Source organism: Schistocerca americana, chromosome 2 (assembly GCF_021461395.2).
Source record: "Schistocerca americana isolate TAMUIC-IGC-003095 chromosome 2, iqSchAmer2.1, whole genome shotgun sequence".
In the NCBI taxonomy this organism is placed as follows: Eukaryota; Metazoa; Arthropoda; class Insecta; order Orthoptera; family Acrididae; genus Schistocerca; species Schistocerca americana.
The window spans coordinates 340,340,083-340,365,549 of record NC_060120.1 but is presented as its reverse complement, the minus strand read 5'-3'; the positions used below and the strand labels follow the sequence as shown (position 1 = coordinate 340,365,549).

Here is a 25,467-nt window from a genome sequence, read left to right as displayed (position 1 = left end):
CACATCAATAACTTATCTCAAGCTTGGTGGATTTATAGAAGATGTGTGTTCCACAAACATGATGATTGGAAAAAGAAGCCAATTCCAATTATAAATAAAGTGTGCAATGATCTGAATCATGTCAGTTGATGTTCTCATCCGTTTATTATACAATCCTGGTGTCAGAGCACATAATACAGTATGATTCCACGTTCCCAAAGAGAAACTTTGGATTGAAAGTTCTGATGTGACATTTCAGCCTTCTTCCAGGAACTGGCTGAAGTGTATCCATACAGTTATCTTTTTGTTTGCCTGAGTTTATATAGGTAGATAATAAGTGCTCTACACTTCACCTTAACCACAAGCACAATGAGTTCAACATCTATAGATAGGTCCTAGAAGTTTTTGAAATCAGATAAATATCATGATTCCAGGAATAAATCTTAATCTTTGTAGTCAAGCTTTCACCCAAAAATGATAATAATAACTCATTGGTTAATCAAAATATACAGACTTAACTAACTTTATCATTTTTAAATCATACATAGGTATAAACATGAGTTCTGAAAACAAACACAAGTTACTTGCTAATAAACAAAAGCATACTGTCAAGTTAAATTTACTCCAATAGACATTGTTTACACCACCAATAAGCATTAATGTCAAGATAAAAACCATAAGAAATAACAAATATTGTGACTCCAGGAATATATTCTGTCATATGTCACTAATTAAGTCCTTTAGGAGACAAATGATGAAAACTACCCTGTTTATACATTCAGTGATGTTCCGAAGTTCTTTCCCTGTGAAATGTCATTAATAAAATAAAACCTGTAAAACTTAAGTTTCATGGCTTATATGGCATCATTTATCCATGGTTTAAGTATTAAACACATATCACAAAGCAGAGGGCAAGAACAAAATTGAGATCAGAAAGAGAGAACATGAAATTTGGCATTTCAAAAGGTCTGCCACTGTACTTAACCTTACATTACTGACATTTCAATAAATAACTTTAAAAGACTGTTGAAGAACTGTATGATTTGCTGATGATCATACTAATCAAAACCAAACTCTGCCATGGTACACAAAACTTTGATGATAGCTGGTTCACAGCAAAGAGCTTAAGTCTTTTATTTTATAAAATTTCAAATGGACACTGATTTCTTATCACTACCATAAATAAATATGAATGGTTAGACAACAATGAAACAATATATGTTAAATGTCTTGAGACACAGCAGGAGATATACAGTTAATACATAGGTGTAGATAAACTAAACAAGACTCTCAGGGTAGGATGTTTTGCACTTACAATGGGATCATAAGAACTACCCCTCACCAATTTGATCCTTATTGGCAGGGTGTATAAGACACAACTGGGACTTCAACATATGTAAAAAGAAAGATGCAACTCACAACCATTTTAGACAAAAACAGGTTTCACAATTTTGGGAATGCTTATCTATTTTTCAGGGTACCTACAATTCAAGAAATCCACAGCCGAGTGAGTACACATGTAGTTTCATAACATGAGGTAACTGCACTGAATGTCATCACAGCACCTCCCCCTCCCCCCTCCCCAACTGCCATGATTCTAACAACAAATTTATTATGACCGTGCAAATTATCAAATATATTTGTTCAGATGCAGACCCTTTACATCAATATAAAACCATTCTCACATCAATCTTCAGTGGACATAATTATTGCACCAGACTAGTTCAAAAGCAGATTTCCCAGGCCATCAGAACCAACCCTGGTACTGCTGATCCTTCCAAAAAACTGCTTATGAGCACACCTTTCATCATTCAGTATTAACCTGGTATTTGACAAGGCTATGACTTCCTAAAATCATGCCCTTAAATGAGGTCCATTCTGTCTGAAATTTTGCCCAACACACCTAGAATAGCTTTTCATCACCCTCCCAATTCCCACAATATCCTTGTCAGACCCTATGCCCTACTGTCCCCACTGTACAACTTGCCTTATGCACCCTCCTACCATCACCTATAACAGCACTGTAACGGGTAAAACATATACTATCAAAGGGAGAGCCACCTATTAATTGACACGTCATGTACCAGCTGTTATGTAAATAATGTTTGGCCTTTTACATTGGCATGATTACCACCCAGTTATCAGTTAAGATGAGTGGGCATAGGCAGAGGGTGTATACTGGTAACATGCTATATCCTGTTGCAGAGCATAATCTACAACATGACAGCTGTGACCTTAGTGCCTTTTTCTCCACATGTGCCATCTGGATTTTTCGCCCAGCCACCAGTTTCTCAGAACTCTGCAGGTGGCAGCTGGCGTTACAACATGTCCTTCATTCTTGCCATCCAGATAGCCTTTAATTACATCAATTTCTTCTGTCTCAGTATTTTTTTCTCAGTGACTATTCCTTCTTCACTCCCATTTAGTTTTCTACAAGTTTAATTTTCTAACTTGTCTGTCTTTCCCTGACCCCTGCCCTCCACCTCTACTTTCTGCTCTTATTAACTCATGCTCAATGATTGGTCAGTAATCTCTGTCTTGCATATTACCCTATCTTCCACTTTTAAACTCTCAGGTTTTCAGATCTCATTCTGTGCGCTCCCTAACAATCATTCTTTTCTTCTAATCCAGTCCAGTAAGTCTCTCCTGATCTAGGGTTCTGGACAACCTTTCCGAACTCTCCAAATTTTCTAAACCTCACCAGTCTTTTTCCAACACCCCTCTTCATTCCTCTTCAACTCTTCTGCCAGAAGAAAGAGCCACTGGCTCCATAAGCTTACAAATTTCAATAATTTGTATGCAGCTTCTCCTGTCACATCTTGATGAATAAATTTTTTATCTATGCAATTACATTATATTTTCAAAAACTGATTGATGTTGTTGATGTGTTAGCCTATGAGGCCATCATTCCTTTTTATGTAGCCCCTTTGCCAGTCATTGCTGTCATTTATCTTGTTCAAATTGTAGTCTGTTTTCAACATTATGTGAAAGTTTGCTTGTTTATTTATCTGTATCACCTACATTAACAACATCTTGCCCCTACATCTTTTCTAGTACTGATTTCCATACACTTAGATGGGTCCATTGTTATTTGTGAATTTGATTATAACACTTTACTTGCAGTTCACTACATTGCAGGGCCTTCTCCTGATCATCTTTTGCCAATTTATTTGGAAATTTGAGAGCAATTTTCTTTTCCGGTCTCCAATTACCTTGCTTCTACAGAACTCCTTCATGTTCTTGTGCTTTTGTTCTTCACCAAACTGCACAGATTGATTTTTACTGCAATCTCCTGCATTATTTTATTTGCCTAACACAGTAGACTATGTTTTCTCAAATGACTTCATTTTCTACTTGCCATGTATTTAAATTTTTTTTCTGTTTTCATGACTTTCGCAATCACAATTTTTTCCCCATCATTATTTTTTCTATTTTTTTTTGAAATCATATACTCAACATTTATGGTGAGAAATTCTTGGCCACTCATTACCACTTGTTAACTTTTGTCTGTTCTCATGATTTTTGCACAAACTTTTCAAGTCTATTTTAATTTGCTTTTCTTTCATTTTTCTCTCTTTTTTCCACCTCTGCTTCTTTTTTGCCATTCTCATAATCTCTAACACTCCAAACCCTCCTTCCTTGCCATGATGAATCCCATCATCTATTACATTTGGTCATTTTGAAATCAAGTTTTCGTACTATCAGAACTTAGGTCCCATCCTTTAACTTACCCAGATAATCAGTGACCTATATGCCTCATCTGCCAATTTCCACTCAACCAGACTTCTCTCCTTCTAAAAAAATCCTCCAGTTATCTGCTCCTCACATTTCCTTACATGCTATCATCCACCAAGCCAACTTCAAACGATAACAACAGGCCACACTGCACCTCAAAAAGCTATCCCACCTTCTCCTAAACTACCTCAACAGTGATGTTTCCCTTCCTGTCCCTTACGATCTACCTAAACAGCCCCACCATCAACCACTACTCCTCTCCTACAAACTGAGCTCAGTAAACATTCTTAACATCCCCTAGCCTTCACCACTGCCTTCTGAAGCAAGGATAACTCATGATCACAAGAACCAGTCACAGCATTGCAGTGTTCTCAACCTCTCATCTAAGGCAGTCTCCCCTCCTGAATTGTCTGTATTATCCTAGAGTCTCACATACAGCCCTAAACCTACATTTAATCATGCTGCTTTGGTGAAGGACCTACTTCCCTTCACATGTAATGCCAACTGGAAATATTGCTTTACAACCCAGTCTCAAAACCTTTCCAACAACTAATCTGCCATTGATCACAGCCTTGAACAGTTCAGACAACAATCCCAACATGATCCACCACAGCTACCTCAAAATCATTCCTTACAAGCCTTCCAAAATTCCTAACATACAGTTGTGCTTTACAACCTTTCCTCAGGCCCCTACAACATGATCCTAACCTGTACTCTGCAGAACTGCAGGCTCTTCATTCCCTAAAAACTCGAATCCATCATTATCCTCCAAGCAGACAATGGATCTATCTCTGTGGTATTTGACTGATGGTAGTATGTAAGTAAGGGTGTATTCCAACTGTCCGACACATCTATGTAGAACATCTACCATCAAGATTTCATCCCTGTCATACAAATTGACCTACATACAATCCTGAAAATCTCAGGCTACTCCCAAGGACTGACACCTCAATCCATAGAATTTCTTACCCCACCCAAACCACACACCATCACCTTTTACCTTATTCCCAAGATCCATTAACCTGACCACCCAATCAACCAAGCTGTTCCATAGCTGTTGACTTCAAAGCACCCAGAAAACATTTATCTGCCTTAGTTGATCAACACCTGCAACCTACAGTACAAAGATTTCCTGCCTATATTAAAGAAACTAACAATTTTCTTGATTGATATCTGTGCCAGATGCACTCTTGCCACACACCTAACTTTTCACCATTGATACCACCTCCACCCACATCAACATCCACCATAGACATGATCTGTCTGCTGCTGAGGATTTCCTCAAACAGCACCCAAACCTATGACATCCTTCCTGCTCAACTTAACCAACTTTATATTTTCATGAGTGCATGGCATCTGTTCTTTCACACTTATCCAAACCAATTTACACAACATGTATTACAGCTGCAGTTTATGCCTAATCTGCAGCTGTGATTCATGTTATTTGAATTGAAGGTGGAGGGGGGGAGAAACAAAAGGAATTATGAATGTCATTTGTATCGGGACATTATGCGGAATCAGTGGTGATGAAGTAAAATGTGTGCTGGACTGGGATTCAAACACAGGATCTCCTGCTTACTAGGCAATTGGTTAACCACTGCACCAACCATATGCAACTGACATCAGTAGTTCCTTCCCTTTCCTTTCCCTTCCTTTCCTTTCCTTTCCTTTCCTTTCTCCCCCTCCACCTTTAATTTACATAAGTATCACAGCCATGGATTCCATATGGTCTCTGTTCTTTCAGACATGTCCAAAAGAACAGACACAAAGCGTTCATATAATTGATTTGCCTTGATGGGCAATGAACCTACCACCTTCAGTGTGGATGCACAATTTTGTTCAACCTCCTGTGAATCTCAAACTGGCAAGCACGGAGGACATGGACAGGGACTGCAAATATGTGATGATGGGTGAGAATATGGGCCGGCCAGGAGGCATGCCAAGATAGTCCACACAATTGCACGAAACACTGTGTCCAGGTGGTGCAGTGGTTACAGCAACAGCCTACTAAGCAGGAGATCCCAGGTTCAAATCCTGGTCCCACATATATTTTCACTCGTCACCACTGATGCGGCATAAAATCCCGATGCAGCTGACGTCAATTGTTCCTTCTCTTTCCTTTTCTTTCTTCCCCCTCCACCTTCAGTCAACAACTATTTTACCTTTGAGTGGCAGACATGCAAACAGACCAGAGGTATGGCCATGGGAACCAGGATGGCTCCCCTCTATGCCAAACTTTTCGTGGTTCAAAAATTTGGAGGAGGCTTTCCTGAGATCCATAAGTCTTCAGTGTTGTTCATGAATGGCAGCACAACAGGTTGAATCACCAAACTGACATCCAAATTTTCAGTCAGGTGCACAAGATAACCACAAGAGTGCTCCTGTTGTCATACAAAATTGCACCCCAGGTGATAACTCCGAATGTTGGTCCAGTGTGTCTAGCACACAGACAAGGTGGTTGCAGGCTCTCAACTGGTTTCCTTTTAACCAGTACAAGGCCATCACTGGTACCAAGACAGAACCAGTTATCATCAGAAAGACAACAGACCTCCACATTGCCCTACAATCAGCTCTCATTTGACACCACTGCAAGTTGGAAATGACTGTGGTTTGGGGTCAGCAGAATGCACACTACAGTGCCTCTTGCTCAGAGCTGTCCTTCAAGTAATTGATTTGTAACAGTACATTTTGTCACTGCAGTGCCAACTGCTCCACAAATTGGTGCTGCAGAGCAGTAAAATGTTATCTTGTAGCAGAGATGCTGACTCAGCATCTCCGCTATATGGTGAATAGAAACTTTCCTTCTCATAATATTGTTACATCCCATCCTGAATTTTCCATTGTTTGATTTGTAAAATGTTATCTATCATTTGTGATCAAGGCAAACATTAAAAATAAAGCAGTACAATGTGCCAGAGCCACACACTGAACACTACTGGTCTTCCCTCTCTGTAGACCCATGTGACAATACATTCTCGTGATCACTGCTTCCAGCAATCATGTACAGCAGCTACATTCCTGCTAAGTCTTTCTGCAATATCCCATCAGCAACATCCAGTTTCTTGCAGCCCTATTACATGACCTTGTTTAAACTTAGTGAGTTGCTGATAATAGTGTCTTCCTCACCTTAAAGGCATTGTGGACTAACCTCAACTCACCATATCCAATCTCAAAGAAAACTGATGCACATGACTGTTATGGCATGTATTTGAAGCAACCTGATTTGAACCCTCACTGTGGCACAACTAGTGCCACTCTTATGCAACTGGTGCAAAATATCAATAGACATTATCTTTCAGATGTAGAAACACACCTACCAACTTAAGTTTACGTTGCACAACTCATTCTTGCTACTGTGATTTTTTTCCCCATCAGTGTGCATTCTCCCAATTAAATTTCACACGCCTACTAATGAATGACAGTACCTACATTTTGGCATTTGCCATCATTTCCATGTCAAATGTTCCCATGCAGCCTTGCCATTCAAAGCAAATGTATTTGTTCAGATGCAGACTTTTTACAGTAGTAAAACACCAATCTCGCCTTAGCCATCACAGGATGTAATTACCACACCAACTTAGTTGAAATGCAGGTTTCCTGAGCTATCAAACCCACCACTGATTCCTCCAAAAAACAACTTATGAGTACACCTCCCATTACTCAGTATTATCCTGGTCTCGAATGTATTAATCTGCTAATGACTTCCAAAAATCGTGCCCTGAAATGGGGTCCATTCTGTGTGACACTTTGCCCAACACACCTGGAATAGCTTTTTGTCATCCGCCTCCTCTCTGAAATATCCTTGTTAGAACCTACTCCTTCTGCACCTACTTCCCTACCCTATGGCTTGCCTTATGCACCTTCCTCATTGTGGCACAACTAGTGCCACTCTTATGCAACAGGTGCAAAATATCAATCGACATTATCTTTCAAATGTAGAAACAGTGTGCTATAACAGGTAAAACATATACTATGAAGGGGAGAGCCACCTATGAAATGACACATGTCGTGTACCAGCTGTTACGTAAATACTGTCTGGCCTTTTACATTGGCATGACTACCACCAAGTTATCAGGATGAATGGGCATAGACAGATGGTGTTTACTGACAGCACACGATATCCTGTTGCAGAGCATAATTTACAACATGACAGCCATGACCTCAGTGCCTGTTTCTCCACACATGTCATCTGGATTCTTCTGTAGACACCAGTTTTTCAGAACTGTGCAGGTGGCAACTGGCATTACAATATGTCCTTGGTTCTTGCCATCCACCTGGCCTTAATTTACATTAACTTTTTTGGTCTCAGCATTCCTTCTCAATAACTATTTCTTTCTCCAATACCTTTTAGTTATCTACATCTTTTATTTTCTGAAGTGTTTATTTTTCCCCGCCCCTCACCTTTGCCACGTACAATGCCTTAACTTTTCACTCTTATTAACTCATGCTCAGTGTTTTTGACAGTAACCTCTGCCTTGTGTATTATCCGGTCTTCCACTTTTAAGCTTGCAGGTTTTCAAATCTCATCATGTGTAGTTCCCAACAGTCAGTGTTTCCTTTTCATGCCATCTGACCCCATGGCCAGGGGTTCTGGGGAATTTTCTGAATTCTCCCCATTTCCTAAACCTCACCAGTCCTTTTCTTTCACACCTATTCTTTCCCCTTTAACCCTTCTGTGAGAAGAAGGAGTCATTGGTCCCAAAAGCTTGCACATTTCAATACCTTTATGTGCATGTTCTGTTGCCACTTAGTGAGTAGATTTTTTATCTATCCAATTATCTTATTCTTCCAAAAATTGCTTATTTCATTGATACAGTCAATGCAGTACAATAAAGCAATAATTTTTTGGGGACTAAATTATTAAAGAATCTATGAAATTATGCATGACAGAAAATCTGATGAACTACAATAGTAGATACTAGTTGGATAATTCATGGAACCCATCTTTACCATGATTTGTTGCAAACAAAGACAACAGAGTATGCTGATAGTCAAGCAACAACCCTGAGGAAGGCTGAGTTCTTCAATTCCAGACAGGGAGGGTGGGGGGGTGGGGGGAGTGCACTCTTCACCATCATGTGGCATGTTCAGTCTGTCACCATAATTTTAATGAATGCACGAAGTACACAAAGTGCACTGATAAATTGCAGAGAGGGAGAAGGGGAAGTCTTCATCAGTCTTTGCTGGATCACTTGAAGATGACTGGCAGGTGTACAGTCAAAAGACCATGACTTGTACTAAATAATGTCTGGCTGCTAGCCTAATATTTCTTTGAATATTCAATTTGCTGAAGTTTCTTCACATGCTCTAGAGTTCAGTTTATTTTTACAATTTACCCTCTTCCCAACCCTACACCTTCCTTTCTATGAGTGTACTTACTTCACAGTACTTTTTTCTATTAGTGAGTCATACATATACCAGGGTTGACTGAAATCGCCCCAGATATTCCAGAGCTATGCTGGAACAGACGTGACTACATATATCATTTCTTTATATATCACTATCTGTAGATGCTTTGCAAAGTCTTTTCTTCTTTTTAAGTAACTACACACATATAAAGCAGACACATTGACATGTACAAAGTAAATGAAAGAATGATTTTTTTGTTACTGGATTAAATTTGAAAAATTCTACTCAAATGCTTACATTTTGCATTATAAGCTTCACATGCATATGCAAATGTTAAATATGTTCCACATATATTTAACATATCTCACACATATTTATATGTATATTTCATCCATATTCCTAGCGAATTTCACTCTGCAGTTTCATCTGAATTCTAAAGAAATGTTTAATTCTGTATGTAGCTGCAATCATCAGTCAGTCTGTCTACCATTTAGAGCCCCCTCCTCCCTCCCACCATCACCACTCCAACCCGTCCCTCTTTATTCATACATTTTCAAATGGATTAGTCTAAAATCATACATTCAAGTTATTTCACTTACTTTTGCACAATTAAAAAAAAAAAAAAGAAACTGAAGTGTTTTTAATACTTTCACATTATACGGGGTAGTTTACAACCCCTATTAGAGGCTTATAGGTACTGTAGAGGGGACTTAGAAAATAAAGTTTCGATAATGAACCCGCTCCATAAATGTATGCTTTGGATGTAAAGTAAGTTTGAAGATTATATCACTTTCAAATCTCCTGCTTAGTGGTACGCACAAAGGGGAGACAATGAGCTCTTACCTGTGTGCCCTACAGGAGCCCATGGTATGGGCTATGTTTTGAATACTTGCACTGTGAAGGGGGAGATCTGGAAGTGATCCATTCTTCAGACTTGTTTTATATCCAAGCAGTACATTTCAGGACATCGGTTCTTTACCAAAGTTTTATATACTAACTCCTCTGTGCAACTCATAGAGACATGTAAAACAAATTGTGAAACATCCTGTATTTGTACTGTTCCCCACTGACATATAGAAATTTGCAGTGGAAAGGATAACTATTTCATAATAGCTAATTTTACTTGGTGTGTGTGTGTGTGTGTGTGTGACACTAAAATTTATAAAATTGTCACTTTTATTTCATAATGAAACAAGCAATAGGAACAAATGACAATCTTTTGATTATAAATTAGTGTAATTATGATAAATATTAGAAGACATACATGAATACAGCAATTAACAAATACCTGCAGGATTGTTGTTGAAGAAATGCATAGTTGCTCGTGTTACACCAATAAACATTTGATTGTGTAGCCTCATTGATGCACGTATGCAAAGGATGAAGAATGATATGGAGCGAACTACAGTAACTACAACTGTAGCAACCATAACTGCAGTATAGATGTAGACACTTGTGGTTGTATCTGGTATCCAACCATAGGCTGTCAAATATGTGTCAGTCTCATTGTAGTATGTGGCGTTACTTTCAGTGTATATGGTTTGCATTATCTCTTCTGAGTTGGTCCTGCGAAAATTAGGCATATATATATATTAAGTAAGAATGCTTTAATGAAAAGTCTGTTGAAATATAAAATACAGGAGGGTACCTCACTCCAAAGCTAATGGCTGTGAATAATACAGAGGAATGACTTGTAAACTGGGAGGTAACAAACATTATTTTACAATTATAAATTAGGAATTATACATCTACAGTCACATGGCAACTGGATCAATGAGCAGAATACAAGTTGCCAGGAATTAAGAAAATGGAAAAAGGTCATAGCTACTACTCACAGATTAAGCCTTAAACCTGATCTTACTCACAGAGTCTTGCCTATAAGGCCTATAAGCCAGTATGAGGAACAGTGATCATGGGCCGTGTGAATGAGCAATGATCATGGGACGTGATCAGTACGTCACCAATCCCTCCAGCTGTTATTGCCAGCTGATGAATCCTGGTGTGCCACTGCTTCTTTATTTGAGTAGCTCTGCATTTTGCCTTAAAAAAACTGAGTGAACTCCATTCCTAGATTTCATTTTACAGAGACATTTAAGGTCCTTATTTGGCCAATAGACATGTGCAAAATTAAGAGCAACAGAAAATACAAATAGCTTCTTTATATTAACCACACATCATCATCTTCATATCCATGGGTTAGCAGTTCCTTTGCATCTCCATTTTCTGCAATCTATTGCTTCCTTCTTAATGTTCCTGTATATGCTGCTATCCTGCAGATCATCCAGGATCTGAACTCTCCCTCACCTCCTGCTCCTTTCCACAAGCTTCTCTTAAGACAGTTTCTATAAGCTGCTGCTTCTTTCTTAATAAATGTCCAATCCAGTTTCTTTTCCTTCTGCTTATTACATTCAGTAATTGCTTTGCTCTCCCATGCTTCTCAGTACCTCCTCATTTCTCACTCTGTCCATTGAGCATATTATCTCCATTTTCTACCATGTTCAAACCTCAAAATCATAAAACCTTTCTTCCTCTTGTCTACATTTCAGCACCATAAAGGAGGACATTCTGCACAAAAATATTTTATTAGACTTTTCTAAAATCTTTGCCATATTGCTGCAAAAACTCTCATTTTCTTACAAAATGCCATTGCTATTCTGATTTTAATTTCTGTGCTGCTTTTCCAGTTGTTTCCTATCCTGCTTCCTAGGTATTTAAAGTTTTGTACATGTTGTAATATTTCTCCATTCAGCATTATCTTTTCCCTTTTATTTCTATCTAGTAGCATTACTTTCATTTTCTTTGAACTGATTTTCATTCCATAAATCTTTCCTTTAATTTCAGTGGTATCCACTATATCTTGAATATTCTTTCTCACCTGTTACTAGAAGGACTTCTTTCTCCAATTTTTACCCTCTCATCATCTAGTGGGCAGTGGTCAACAATACTTTCTAGGTTCAGATTGGAAAGGGTAAGTGACACACAGTAGCCTTGTCCTACTCCCTTTCCTACTTCTGGCCAACTGGTACTGTCTTTTGTTTTTGTGTTATTTATTTTTTATTTAAATATCACGAGTTTGTAAATCATTTGGTTTCCCAGTTCACTTTATTTTCCTTCATTATAGTTGCAAGCTCATTTCAAGCCACATTATCAAATGCCTTTTACAGGTCTATAAAACAATTACAGGGTGGAGCAAATAAAAGCAGCCCAGATGAGGGGATGCCTTTTGAAACCTTTTGTGGCAGTATTAACAGAGGATGAAAACACCTACAGTTACTTCCAACAGGATGGAGCAACTGCTCATACAACTGGACAAACATTGCAGAACATTTACACAATCTTTACACCTGACAGCTGTTAGAAGTGATCAGTCTGGTCACAGCCCTACCGCATCTGTCAGTGTGTGATTACTTTGCGTAGGATCCCTCAAGTCTAAGGTATATCACAACAGCCCTCTTAGTCTTCAAGAACTGCAGCAGAACATTTCAAATGAGATTGCAGCAATTCCAGCACTCCACCTACAAGCCACCATCAGCAGCTTGCTGACCAAGGCCCAAAAGTTCCAAGTGATGAATGGTGCTCACTTTCAACATCTGCTATAGTCAGGTTAGCACTGTATCTCATTTTCTCTGCTGTATTTCATTGTATCCCTTTAAACAAACCTCTCTCCCAGAATTTAAGAGCCACAGTGCATCTTTTGTATCAGTATTTCATCTAAAACCAAATTGCTCTCCAGCCAAATGCTCATCCATTATCTTTTCTAGTCTTTTATTAATGACTCTTAACACAACTTGGCTGCATGTGAATGAGCATTTCCTCATTTTCTGTTTATTTGGTACTGGAATCATTACTATATTCAGACAGACCTCTAGCCATTCATCATTATAATGTATTTTGCTGCATAACCTCAGTATTTGTCTTACTCCTTCTTGGTTAAAACATTTTAGTATTTCTCCTGGTGTCACATCTGAATCAGCTGCTTTCTCATTTCCTATTTATTTCTTCATTAAGATTGGCAGTCCTTTCTCATCATGCATCCAGGATAGTATCAGTTCTTCTTCCAGTATTTCAGCTGATAACCCTAACCCACATTCAATGTCAGTCAATGGCAAAATTTAAAGTACTTGACATAATACTGCGGCATAAATGCGTGTGCATCACAGATAACTCTGATGGCAACAAGACCTCCGTCAGAGATAAAGCTTTATTTATCTAAGAGTAAAACAAAGCAAATGCAGAGCCAAAAAATCAACAGTGTTTACAAATTTTGGCTGATTACTATAATGGATGTCATTTTTTGGAATGCCAGGCAGTGAAAACTCAAAAACATAATTCTTCTAAGAGCACACATGTGAAATTAGCGGTTTCCATAACTTGTCAAGCTGGAAATCCTCATCTTGGTTGAGTACTGGAAATCCTCATCTTGGTTGAGTAGGTTGTTCGCTAATTATATTTCCACAGTTTCCTTGACCACTGAATCCCATAGGATAAGGCTGTGGCCAGTTTTGACTTTCCCATAATCCATGGAACGGGTAGTGGAAATATAACATTCAGCTGCTGCAGATTTGTTGGGGAGTAGTAGATGGTTGTGTCACCAATATTCAATAAACCATTCCTGTGCAGTGCTTATTGCTAGTTCTAGATCTTCTTACCACACTGATCCACCTTTCGTAAGAGCTACCTGATAATGCTGCTGAAAAAGTAAGGGTTGAAGCATGCCAAGCACTTACAAGATCCCATCCACAGAAAAGTAACATATACAAATCTAAGAGAGCTGCACTTTATAATCTCCAGAACAATTCCCAGTTAGTGGTTTTCCCTGCAAGTCTCTCAGAGCAAAATAGTGGATATTACCCATTATTTTGCTGCTGAGTGACCTCTCCATATAGAGAAGATGTACAACTTATAACAAGACTGTCAAGGACCTCACAGCTCAAGGATTAAAAAAAAAACTGATCTACTTCTAACTCCAGCCACCTACTTGAGGACTGAAGCTTCCCAGATAATTTGACCTTACCAATATCCACACAATTATACAGAAAAAAGGAAGTTCAGAAGAAAATGTAAGTTGTAAACCATGCTTGGAGCAGATACTACAAGTGTTAACTATTAAACCAACATTGAGCAATGCAGATGCACCAACTTATTCGATGGCCAAATATTTTGCTCCATTGTTCAAACCTTTGGTAAGTAAATGTGGCGATATCTAGATAGTGTCACTGTCTCATAAGTCATACATACAGTTATGTACATAGGCTTCTGTGGCTTCACATACTGTATCAGTTGCCTGATTTGGAGCATTCAGAAGTGATTATATCAGTGCATTTCACAAACTTGGATGAAGTGAAGAGTTCTCAGTATGATGCTAGTTGTGTACATAATAGAAGGAATTAACTGATTAGCACTAATAGATGTATCAGGAACTGTGCATTCTACAACCCCAAAGCACAGAACAGTCTATTTAATTTTCCCTTTCTTCTCTTGGTGGTTCTTTACTATTTTTCTTTCTAAACTGCTTGTACTCATAATAATTATTTTCATCATCTTCTTCTTCATCATTAGCAAAATTTATTTCTAAAGAAGACTGGTACATACTGAAGAAGTCATTCTCATCACATTTATCAACAATTTACTCCTCCAACAGTAATTATTACAATCATAAACTAACAAATCACTGCACAACATCACATTCAAAAAGCAAGAGACAATAGTAAAGTCTGTTTTGAAACACAGCACATTTGCAATTAAGCAACAACATGCAGTAATACACTGCTCACACGCAGCCTAATTCACTTAATGTCAATGGTCACAAAAGACCACTGTGACACCACAGTATCAACACCACAAAATAACAAGAATTTCTTACTGGAGGCAGTTAAAATGTGTTAAGATACAATTATTAATAAACAATACTTTTTGCCCACCTGGAAATTCTTCTTATTCCACATTGGTATGTGGCATCTATATGGTTAAAAAAAATGACACTAGTAACACAAATGAGATAAAGTAAACTGAATTTCTTTTTGGAAACAAAATGTTAACAACATTACAGTTTAACAATACAGGTAAATTAAATGACTAAGAAAATATTACCAGTATGAGAGCCAGTAATCACCACCCAGAACAACCACTGGTGTCAATATAAATGCAACAGCCACAAATAACTGTAGACAGTAGTTGCCACCAGAAGAGAAATATGAGAAGTACACAGCACTTCTAACACCACCCGAGGTTCTTAATTCTGCTTCTTGTCGTGGTGCTGATGCTTCTTCTATAGATGCCATTCGCTGCAAATAGCATGCATTTATATGGAAGCTGTAGCTCTTACTGAATTAGATCCTGTAAATGCTTGACTTATTTTACACGGCAAATTACCACAGCAGATAAAAAAACACAGAATGTATATCCATATTAAAAAAAGATTAAAAGATTGTTTAGTCTCAGCCTGAATACACAGTGCACAATAATGTTTAACTTTCTAGAACACAGGAAGTTACTCAAATAGTCCATGGCTGAAATGGTGTGACTAGAGGTGGAATACAAATGTGTCAGAGAGAAACATGTTACAAATAATAATAGCTCCAATTAACACATACATGCACTTGAAATGTACACTGTATAAATTTAACATAATTTGACAAATAAAAAATCTACTCACCATGCAGCACCAAGAGAGCACACATACAAAGTTACTGAAATTTGCAAGCTATTGGCGTCAGTTGCACATTTTTCTGAGAGAAGGGCTGAGACAAGGAAGAGTGATGAAAGAAAAGGATTAGCAAGGTTTAGGAAAGTTCAGAAAACTCACCCAGAACCCAAGGTCAGGGAAGACTTACTGGACAGGATGAGAAGGAAATATGATTGTTGGAGGCTACACTGGACAGGATTTGAAAACTTGAAAGCTTACAGGTGGAAGATACGGTAATATGTAAGACAGAGATTATTGCCAAACATTGTGCATGAGTTAATAAAAGCAAAAACATAAGTGCATTATTTGTGAGAGAGGTGGGAGGGGCGTGGCGAAAGATAGACAGGTCAGAAAATGAAAGATGTAGAAAACCAAACGGGAGTGAAGAAAGGAATAGTCACTGGAAATAAATGCTGAGACCGAAGAAATTAACACAAATTAATGTAGGGTGGGTTGCAAGAACAAAGGATATGTTGTAACACCAATTCCCACACGTGGAGTTCTGAGAAACAGGTGTCTGGGGGAAGAATCCAGATGGCACGTGTGGTGAAACAGGCACTGTGGTCCAACTGTCATGTCGAAGAGCTTGTCTGCAATAATATGTTGTGTATGGCCAGTATATACCTGCTGCCTATGCCCATTCATCCTAATCGATAACTTAGAAGTAGTCACGTCAATGTAAAAGACCGAACAGTTTTTGCCTATCAGCTGGTAGGCTATATGACCTGTGTTACTTCACAGGTGTCTCCCCCTTTTCTAAACCTCATCACTCCTTCACCTCACCCCTCCTCCTTCTCCTTCAACCCTTCTGCCAGAAGAAGTAGCCACTAGGTCTGTAAGCTTGCTAATTTAAATACCTTTATACGTGTGTTCTCCTGCCACTATTTGGGGAGTAGATTTTTTATCAATCCAATTATATTATATTTTCAAAGCCTGATTATTTTAACTACATAAATTTATTATTTTTACTTTGCAAAGTTTCCTTTATCATCTTTTGCCTGTTTAAAAAACTTTCTAGTACACGGCAATTTCCTGAAGTCTGTTGCTGAAATGGTGCGACTGGAGGTGGAATACAAATCCATGTTTGTGTATGTATAATAGGACATAAATAGGATAATATTGTAACTTAACTATAAGCGTAATTAGGTTTGTAATATGCTTAAATATACCTCAGTACTACTTAAAGGTTGAACATGAATTTGTAAAACAATGCAAGGGTACGAAAATCTATTGCACTAAAATAACTATATACTACTTCTTCTAACATTTATGACTTGTTTCACCTCTAGAAATGGTTTGTACTTGTGGAATGCCATGTTGCACTGTGGTTCAAAGTCTATGTTAAATTCTACACCACCCCCCCCCCCCCTCTCTAAAACTGACTGGCTGGGTATGTCAGCTCATAGATCAGAGGGAAGCAACAGAATATCACTCACAAGAGTTCTACATTTACCAAAACACTGTGGTGTTTAAACCAACCTCTGGGTTATGAACATCTTTATCTCACTACTTTAGCAAATTACACAAATTATTTACAAACTTTGACTTTCGATAAGAGTGAAAGTTTATTCAGTAGAATGTGTTTCTTCAATGACAATTGGTATACTTGTGTTAAAGACTTTTTATAACTGTAAATATACTTCATAAAAACCAACATTGTCAAATCGATAAAAGTAAGAACTAAAATAAGTTTCATTCTGGAAACATACCCTAGGCTGTTGCTAAGCCATGTATCCACAATATTCTTTGTTCCAGTAGTGCTAGTCCTGCAAGTTTTGCAGGAGAGCTTCTGTTAAGTCTTGAAGATAGGAGATGAGGTACTGATAGAAGTAAAGGTGTGAGATCGGAACATGAGTTGTGCTTGGGTAGCTCAGTCGATAGAGCACTTGCTTTAGAAAGGCAAAGGTCCCAAGTTTGTGTCTCAGTCTGGCACATAGTTTTACTCTGCCAGGAAGTTTCAGAAATAAAATGGATTAGAGAAACATTTGACATACCTTTGACTGATGCTCAAAATCACATACAGCAAATGAGGTGCTGATTGAGAAAGTTCAACATTTAACTTAGAATCTTACAATTTTAAAGAGTACTAGAGGATATCTGTCTGTGGATTGTGCAGATACCTGGCAAACATCCTTTAATACTCTATAAATACTGAACTTAAAATTCTCAATCAGCACCTCATATGCTGTACATGATTTTAAGCATCACTCAAAGGCAGATAAATTGTTACTCTAATTTGTTTTCTTTCTCACTTTTAGATAAAACATTTCCCACAGCATTTGACTATTTTTTCAATTTTTTTATTTTCCAGTTTTGTTCAGAAAACATGAAAAATAATATATTTAACTTTCAAGCAATTAAGTACAAGTTTTTTTTCCAAAACTACACCTCATGCTGGTCAATTTGTCCAATTTCAACTTGTTGTTTGGCTATGAAAATTGGACAAATATCCACTGTGTGATTTCTAGGGAGTCTTGCTTTCAATCTACTCAAATAATTGACCAAAAAGTGCAAAATGCAGACAGAATACTGAAGAACGTGAGAGAAAACTGTAAAATGAAACTCTGCCTTTGAAGTGCACTGTGCTCCAAAATTAAATTTACGTGAAGATTAAAAAGTGGAAAGAGTGGAAACTGCTCCCAGAGGCTTGCCTTCTATGGACAACATCTAACATACGAATTTTCTGAGAACACTTCAATGACTGACTACATGGTCCAACATACCTCACCTACTTTTCTAAACCTCATACAGTAGTGGTCGTCAAACTGTGGGCTTTTGGCTGCATCTGGCCCAAGGCAAGTACTGTTGTGGCCAGTGGTTGTCAGCTGTATTTTATAGTGATATTCATCTACCTACTCAAAGGCACATCCAAAAACATCAGGTAACATTAAGAGCTTCTTAAGAGTGTAGATTTAATAGATGTTGGTGAATTTGACAATGAGGTAAGTAAATTTGGCCACTTACCTCAAGGACAGAGAGGTAAACAGTGCATCTATTGCAGGATTGAAGGATATGAGAGGGGGAATGTTTTATTGTTTGTCTTCTATTGCTGACAACTTAAGGGCAGTACCCAATAGCTGCCATGGTATAAATTTTGACACAGAAGTAACACAGAATTGTCAGTGCACATTATAGGGATGGTCATCTTCAAAAGTTTTACTTATTTGTAACAAGGAATGATAAATTAATTAAGGTTGTTGTAATACAACATAGTGGTTAGAAGAAAACTGGCATTTAAATCACTTATCAAACTTTTGTGATGGTGACTCATATTCAACAGTGTATTTAAATATAAGTACAAATACTATTATTAAGGACAGTCAATCATGAACATGGTAAAAGCAACACTTATCCATGAAATTATAGTGTCACAAATGTTAGACTGCTGAGGTTGCCACCAGTCTGAAACAGACCATAGTCAACATGAAATGTTCAATATGGTGCTGACTTTTAACTATCAGTACTTGGGGGTGAAAGCCAATCTACCATGCCTGTAATGTAGTTGGTTACTGGGGGCTCATAACATGCTAATTTATGCAGGTTACCAATTAACAATAAGATTGGTATATATGTGGCATGAGGCACTGCCCCGAAACATCAGTACTGGCTCTTGAGCAGAACAGTTTGACCACCAATGTCATAGAGCATCTACTGCACACTTTTGTTGACTAGTAGCCTACATGAACAGAAATGGTGAAGAGTGGTTCATTTATTGTTTGGGATTTCACTGAGGAATGAAACATTCATTTTGCTCTAACAGGAATATTTCTGACTGATTACAATTATTTGCCAGCTAGGACTTGTCAGATGTTTGCATCTGAGGGGCATCTGAGCCAGTCAGGTAAGCAACATGGACTGACTCACAATGTTCCGTAGTAACTAATACTCTGGTACAGACAAGGCAATAATCTGTGCATGTACAAGGTGGTTATAATTAAACTTTCACTACTTGAGCCAGTGAATGGGCCAACTTTATGGGAATGACATTCAGACTGTGCAGTGCAAGATTTGTGTTGTTAGTAGTGTTAGTGCCATCACTTGTCATTAAGCACCAGTACTGATATGGCAACGTAGGTTTGAAACACAAGCATCAGTGTCCATTACAGTTGCAGAGAGTCAACATGGGTCTGGAGAAGGTTAGCAGGGCTTTACTCATAAAGCTGCTTTATCAAAACGACAGCAATAGTGCTGCTGCTCTTAGTGAGTACTGACACATTAAAGGAATAGAGAGAGGGCCCTGTTCTGCACCAGGGTTGAAGAACATGATTTGGAAGTTCGAATTAACTAGGGATTTAGGAATTGCTCCTGGGAGAGGCTGATGACCAGTGGTGTCATTCGTTATTAAAGAAATTATTGATGCAATTGATGAGTATGTTGGCTGCAATGTGCAGTGTTCAAACAGTGTACAAGCTGTGCTGTGATGGCCGAACATTCCATGGACCAAAGTGCTGTGAACAACTGTGAAATGGTATCTGTACAAATTTCACGTTACACACCAACTTTTGCCACGTGGTACAGACATTGAAGTAGACTTTGCTCTTATGTTTCTTTCAGTTAATACTAACAATTGTCACATTTGGGAATCATTAGCAATGACAAACGTTCATGAAGTTCCACTGCAAAGTGAATGCATCACTGTGTGGTGTGGCTCCATGACACAGTTAAGACTGGTCCATTTTTCTTTGAGGAACTCAGACTCTAGGGACCAAGGGCATGCAGTGTGAATGGCACATGCTACTGTGATCTGCTTCATCAACATGTTATCCCTGCTCTACAGGAGGAGGTGCTTTGGGCTCATCTTTCTGAAGCATGAAGGAGCTCCTCATCACAATGCTCATGAGGTCACTAGGTTACTGTGTAATACATTTGGAGAAATAAAATCATTGGCCAATCATTCCAAACTGTGTGGCCACCAAAATCACCAGATTTGAACCTGTGTGATTTCCAAAAAGGCAGGGTTTATCAACGGGACACTAATGCATTTTGGAAGGTGGGTGAAGAAATATGACAAAATTCTCGTTATTCATTCACACACCATGTTCTATAAATCCTATCCTGAAAGAGACCCTTCAGGGGAGTGTATGAATGTATGGAATGAGAGAAAGATGCCATGGAAAAGTACTTGAGTCTAATAATAATAATAATAATAATAATAATAGCTTTATTCAACATCGAATGGTACACTGCACATGTACAAAGAAACAGTAATGATTAAAGTTATTTTTACAATACACAAGACACATTCTTCTGAATATGTCATTAATTTACAACAAAATTACAATAAGGTGTTTACTTATTTCTGTTCACATAATTTCACAAAGCATTTTTTGTTCTTCATATAAGTATGGTACTCTTCTAATGTGTAGAAAGGGTGTTTTACTAAACATTTCTTAAGCTGATGTTTCAGTTTAATTGTAGGAAGAGCCATGACTGCTCTAGGCAGTGCATTAGCTAATTTAAGGAATGTATAGATAATAGAATATGTAACAGGAAACAATAAAATATTACACGTAAGGAATGCTCATAACTAGTAATGAATATATAGTATCCTAACAGAAAGAATTCAGTTAACTACTGTTTCTGGGAGCAAAAATGTTTCCTTAATACATGGATGAGTGCCCAGTGGCCTGCGGGTTTTGTGGCATAATTTGTTGGGATGGTGTATCAGTAAAGGGGTGCCATTCATGTCAATGTGTTTCCTCACATGCTATAGTTTTGATCTCATATGCTAAGAGTGCTGCTGTCACATCACATGACATCGTGGCCTGTGTGTTTAAGTAAACTTTGGAGCTATTTAGGCACAACTCATGATTTAGAGATAATTTATGAGAAGAACAATTTGAAGTAAGCATTGTAAATGCTTACAGAAAAGTTATGTAACCTTTAGAGCTCAAATATATAGGAGAGTTAGACATGGACACTACAGGTTAAGGTTAGTTACAAGTTTTAATCTAGCTCACCTCAATAGGATCTCGTTTTCCTACTTCATCTTCAGGCTCATTGTCTTCCTCCGCACTTGTATCTTCAAGCTCAGAATTCATCAGTTTTGCAAAATCCAGACCAGACTCCTGAAGTTCAGAATAACTGCCTTTTGCTTCAACCAAGCCCTGAAAATAATAACAGATAATTCCTTTTCTCAAATAGCTCATATTGCAAACAGTATTCTTTTTTTCATTTTTCATGTTTCATCAACACACAATTTTTCAGGTCCTAAATTGGTATATGTGAATGAATAGGAAATTCAGTAATATATCTCTTGACAATTAAAGTAATTAGTTATACTGTAAGAATAAATCATCAAAATAAGTAACCATAACATCCTTTAACACACGTGTTTCTTCTAACGTTGCAGCATATTATCTTTGGGCCCAGAGTTCTACGAGAATGCAGTGAATAGAAAATTAAGGAAAGGAAGGTCAGAGTTTAAAGAGCCACTGACCAAGAGGTCATAAGAGATGGAGTGCAAGCTCAAATAGGGGTAGGATGGGGAAGCAAACTGGCCATGTCCTTTCAAAGTGAACCAACTTATCATATAAATCATATACTGAAATGTAGGAAAAGTTACTCTGTGTAGCCACACTTTGATTTGAATGCTACTACTTCTGAATGTTAATCCAGTGTCATCACGTGCTACATACGACACAGAAATGAATTAACGAATAGGTAACTGTAATCTATGCTTCACATCTTGAAATTATTCATTAAGTTCACAGCTTTATACTGCAAATGTTTAGTTATCTGAGTTAATGCATACCTGAGACTGTATGGATAACACACAATGGAGATCAATGGACCTATGCCAGATGAAACTTTGTGTGCAAAATTCCTAGATATCCAGATGGATTACAAATTGTGGTATGTAAGTTAACAATAGAGTTCAGTTCTGTCTGAGTTGGACTTAAGCAATCTTTGTCACTATGTTGATCAGCAGGTGGGATTGTTAACATAATTTCATTCAATACTGCTCTATTGTAAAATCTTCTGCGGATATGCACGTAAGACCAGAAAACCATTTATAAAACAAAAGTGTGCAGTAGGAATATTGTGCAGGGTAGGTAAATAAACATCTTGCTAAAACTCCTCAGGGAGATTGAGAGTATATAATGGTACATTTGATTAATAATAAGTATAAATTTAGGGTGAACTGTTAATTTCATAATACTATAAGTAAAAGTACACTACTGGCCATTAAAATTGCTTCACCAAGAAGAAATGCAGATGATAAACAGGTATTCATTGGACAAATATACTATACTAGAACTGACATGTGATTACATTTTCACGCAATTTGGGTGCACAGATCCTGAGAAATCAGTACCCAGAACAACCACCTCTGACCGTAATAACGGCCTTGATACGCCTGGGCATTGAGTCAAACAGAGCTTGGATGTCGCGTACAGGTACAGCTGCCCATGCAGCTTCAACATGATACCACAGTTCATCAAGAGTAGTGACTGGAACATTGTGATGAGCCAGTTGCTCGGCCACCATTGACCAGACGTTTTCAATTGGTGAGAGATCTGGAGAATGTGCTGGCCAGGGCAGCAGTCAACATTTTTCTGTATCCAGAAAGGACCGTACAGGACCTGCAACATGCGGTCGTGCATTATCCTGCTGAAATGTAGGGTTTTGCAGGGATCGAATGAAGGGTAGAGCCATGGGTCGTAACACATCTGAAATGTAACATCCACTGTTCAAAGTGCCATCAATGTGAACAAGAGGTGACCGAGACGTGTAACCAATGGCGTCCCATACCATCACGCCAGGTGATACGCCAGTATGGCATTGACGAATGCATGCTTCCAATGTGCATTCACCGCGATGTCGCCAAACACGGATGCGACCATCTTGATGCTGTAAACAGAACCTGGATTCATCTGAAAGAATGGCGTTTTGCCATTCGTGCACCCAGGTTCATCGTTGAGTACACCATCGCAGGCACTCCTGTCTGTGATGCAGTGTCAAGGGTAACCGCAGCCATGGTCTCCGAGCTGATAGTCCATGCTGCTGCAAATGTCATCGAACTGTTCATGCAGATGGTTTTTGTCTTGCAAACATCCCCATCTGTTGACTCAGGGATCGAGATGTGGCTGCACGATCCATTATGGCCATGCAGATAAGATGCCTGTCATCTCGACTGCTAGCGATACGAGGCCATTGGGATCCAGCACAGTGTTCCGTATTACCCTCCTGAACCCATCGATTCCATATTCTGCTAACAGTCATTGGATCTCGACCAACGCGAGCAGCAATGCCGCTATATGATAAACCGCAATCACGATAGGCTACACTCCGACCTTTATCAAAGTCGGAAACATGGTGGTACACATTTCTCCTCCTTACACGAGGCACAACGTTTCACCAGGCAACGCCAGTCAGCTGCTGTTTGTGTATGAGAAATCGGTTGGAAACTTTCCTCATGTCAACACATTGTAGGTGTCGCCACTGGCACCAACCTAGTGTGAATGCTCTGAGAAGCTAATCATTTGCATATCTTAGTATCTTCTTCCTGTCGGTTAAATTTTGCATCTGTAGCACGTCATCTTTGTGGTGTAGCAATTTTAATGGCCAGTAGTGTACTTTCCACACAGACTGCGTTCCTGTCTAGAGCTCAGAATGGAGTTTCATATTTTGGTGCAAAGGTCTTTAACAAGTTACTTGCAGAGATCAGGAAGGAATCAGAAATCACCAGATATTCAAAAATAAAATAAAAGAGTGCTGTATCATGTGTTCCTACAATTGATCAGACTACATGGACTAGGGGACATAAATGTCAGTTAGTACTTATGTTTATATTAAACAACTTTAACCATGTAGGAACTGATAGATTGCTACTTGCTGTAAAGAGGACACATTAAGTTGCAGGTGGTTAAAATTAAAAGACACTTACACAGAAGCTTTTAGCCATAGCTTTCATCAGAAAAAGAAAGAGAAACACACACCATGCATTCACACAAGTGAGCACACCTCAAGCACACGACTGCCAACTCTGTCAGCTCAGACTACACTGCTGCCGTCAAGTGAAATGGACGCCACATTGTGGACTGGGAGGGAAGGGGAAGGGGAAGGGGAAGGGGAAGGGGAAGGGGAAGGGGAAGGGGAAGGGGAAGGGGGAAGGGATAGGAGTTTGTGGGTGGGAAGAGAGAGGAGCACTGTCTGGCTGAGTGTTCATGGACTAGACTGCCAACAGGTGTAGCATCAGGAGATGGGAAAAATGGAGCAAAAAAGGAGAGGAGCAGGAAAGATGGTCAGGTGCATTGGCAGAGGGCAGCACACAAAGTGGGTGGGAGTTGAGAATGGGGAGAAGGTTACAGGGCAGAGGGGGTCGAACCTGCTCGATGGAGGGTGTCAGGATGGTATATTACTGTACCTTCAGGCTGTGACAATCACGGGAGCGGAGAATGTGTTGTTAGGATAGCTTCCATTGATTCAGTTCAGAAAAACTGGTTGTGGAGGGGAGGATCCAGATGACTCAGGTAGTGAAGCAGCAATTGAAATCAAGGACGTTATGTTCTGCTGCATATTGTTCCACAGTGGGGTTTACCTTGTTTTCGGTCACAGTTTGGCGGTCGAGATGTGTCCTTGAGGACAACCGTATGAATGTAAAACACTGTGCAATGATTGCAGCAGAGCTGGTACATGACGTGGCTGCTTTCACAGGTGGCTCAGCCTCTGATGGGATAGGATAAGCTTGTGACAATATTGAAATAGGAATTGGA

The 25,467-nt window shown here is 38.7% G+C and overlaps 1 protein-coding gene across 2 annotated transcripts in view; it reads right to left on the bottom strand.

Annotated features, from left to right (window-relative positions):
- LOC124593679 (probable multidrug resistance-associated protein lethal(2)03659) overlaps positions 1–25,467 on the bottom strand; it is a 283,510-nt gene that overhangs the window by 81,321 nt on the left and 176,722 nt on the right. For both annotated transcript variants that reach the window (XM_047131975.1, XM_047131976.1), the window contains 3 exons: positions 21,709–21,855; positions 15,154–15,347; positions 10,352–10,629 (listed from right to left, as the gene is read on the bottom strand). In XM_047131975.1, the coding sequence (XP_046987931.1) occupies positions 10,352–10,629; positions 15,154–15,347; positions 21,709–21,855 (619 nt within the window). The remainder of the gene's footprint in view (positions 1–10,351; positions 10,630–15,153; positions 15,348–21,708; positions 21,856–25,467) is intronic.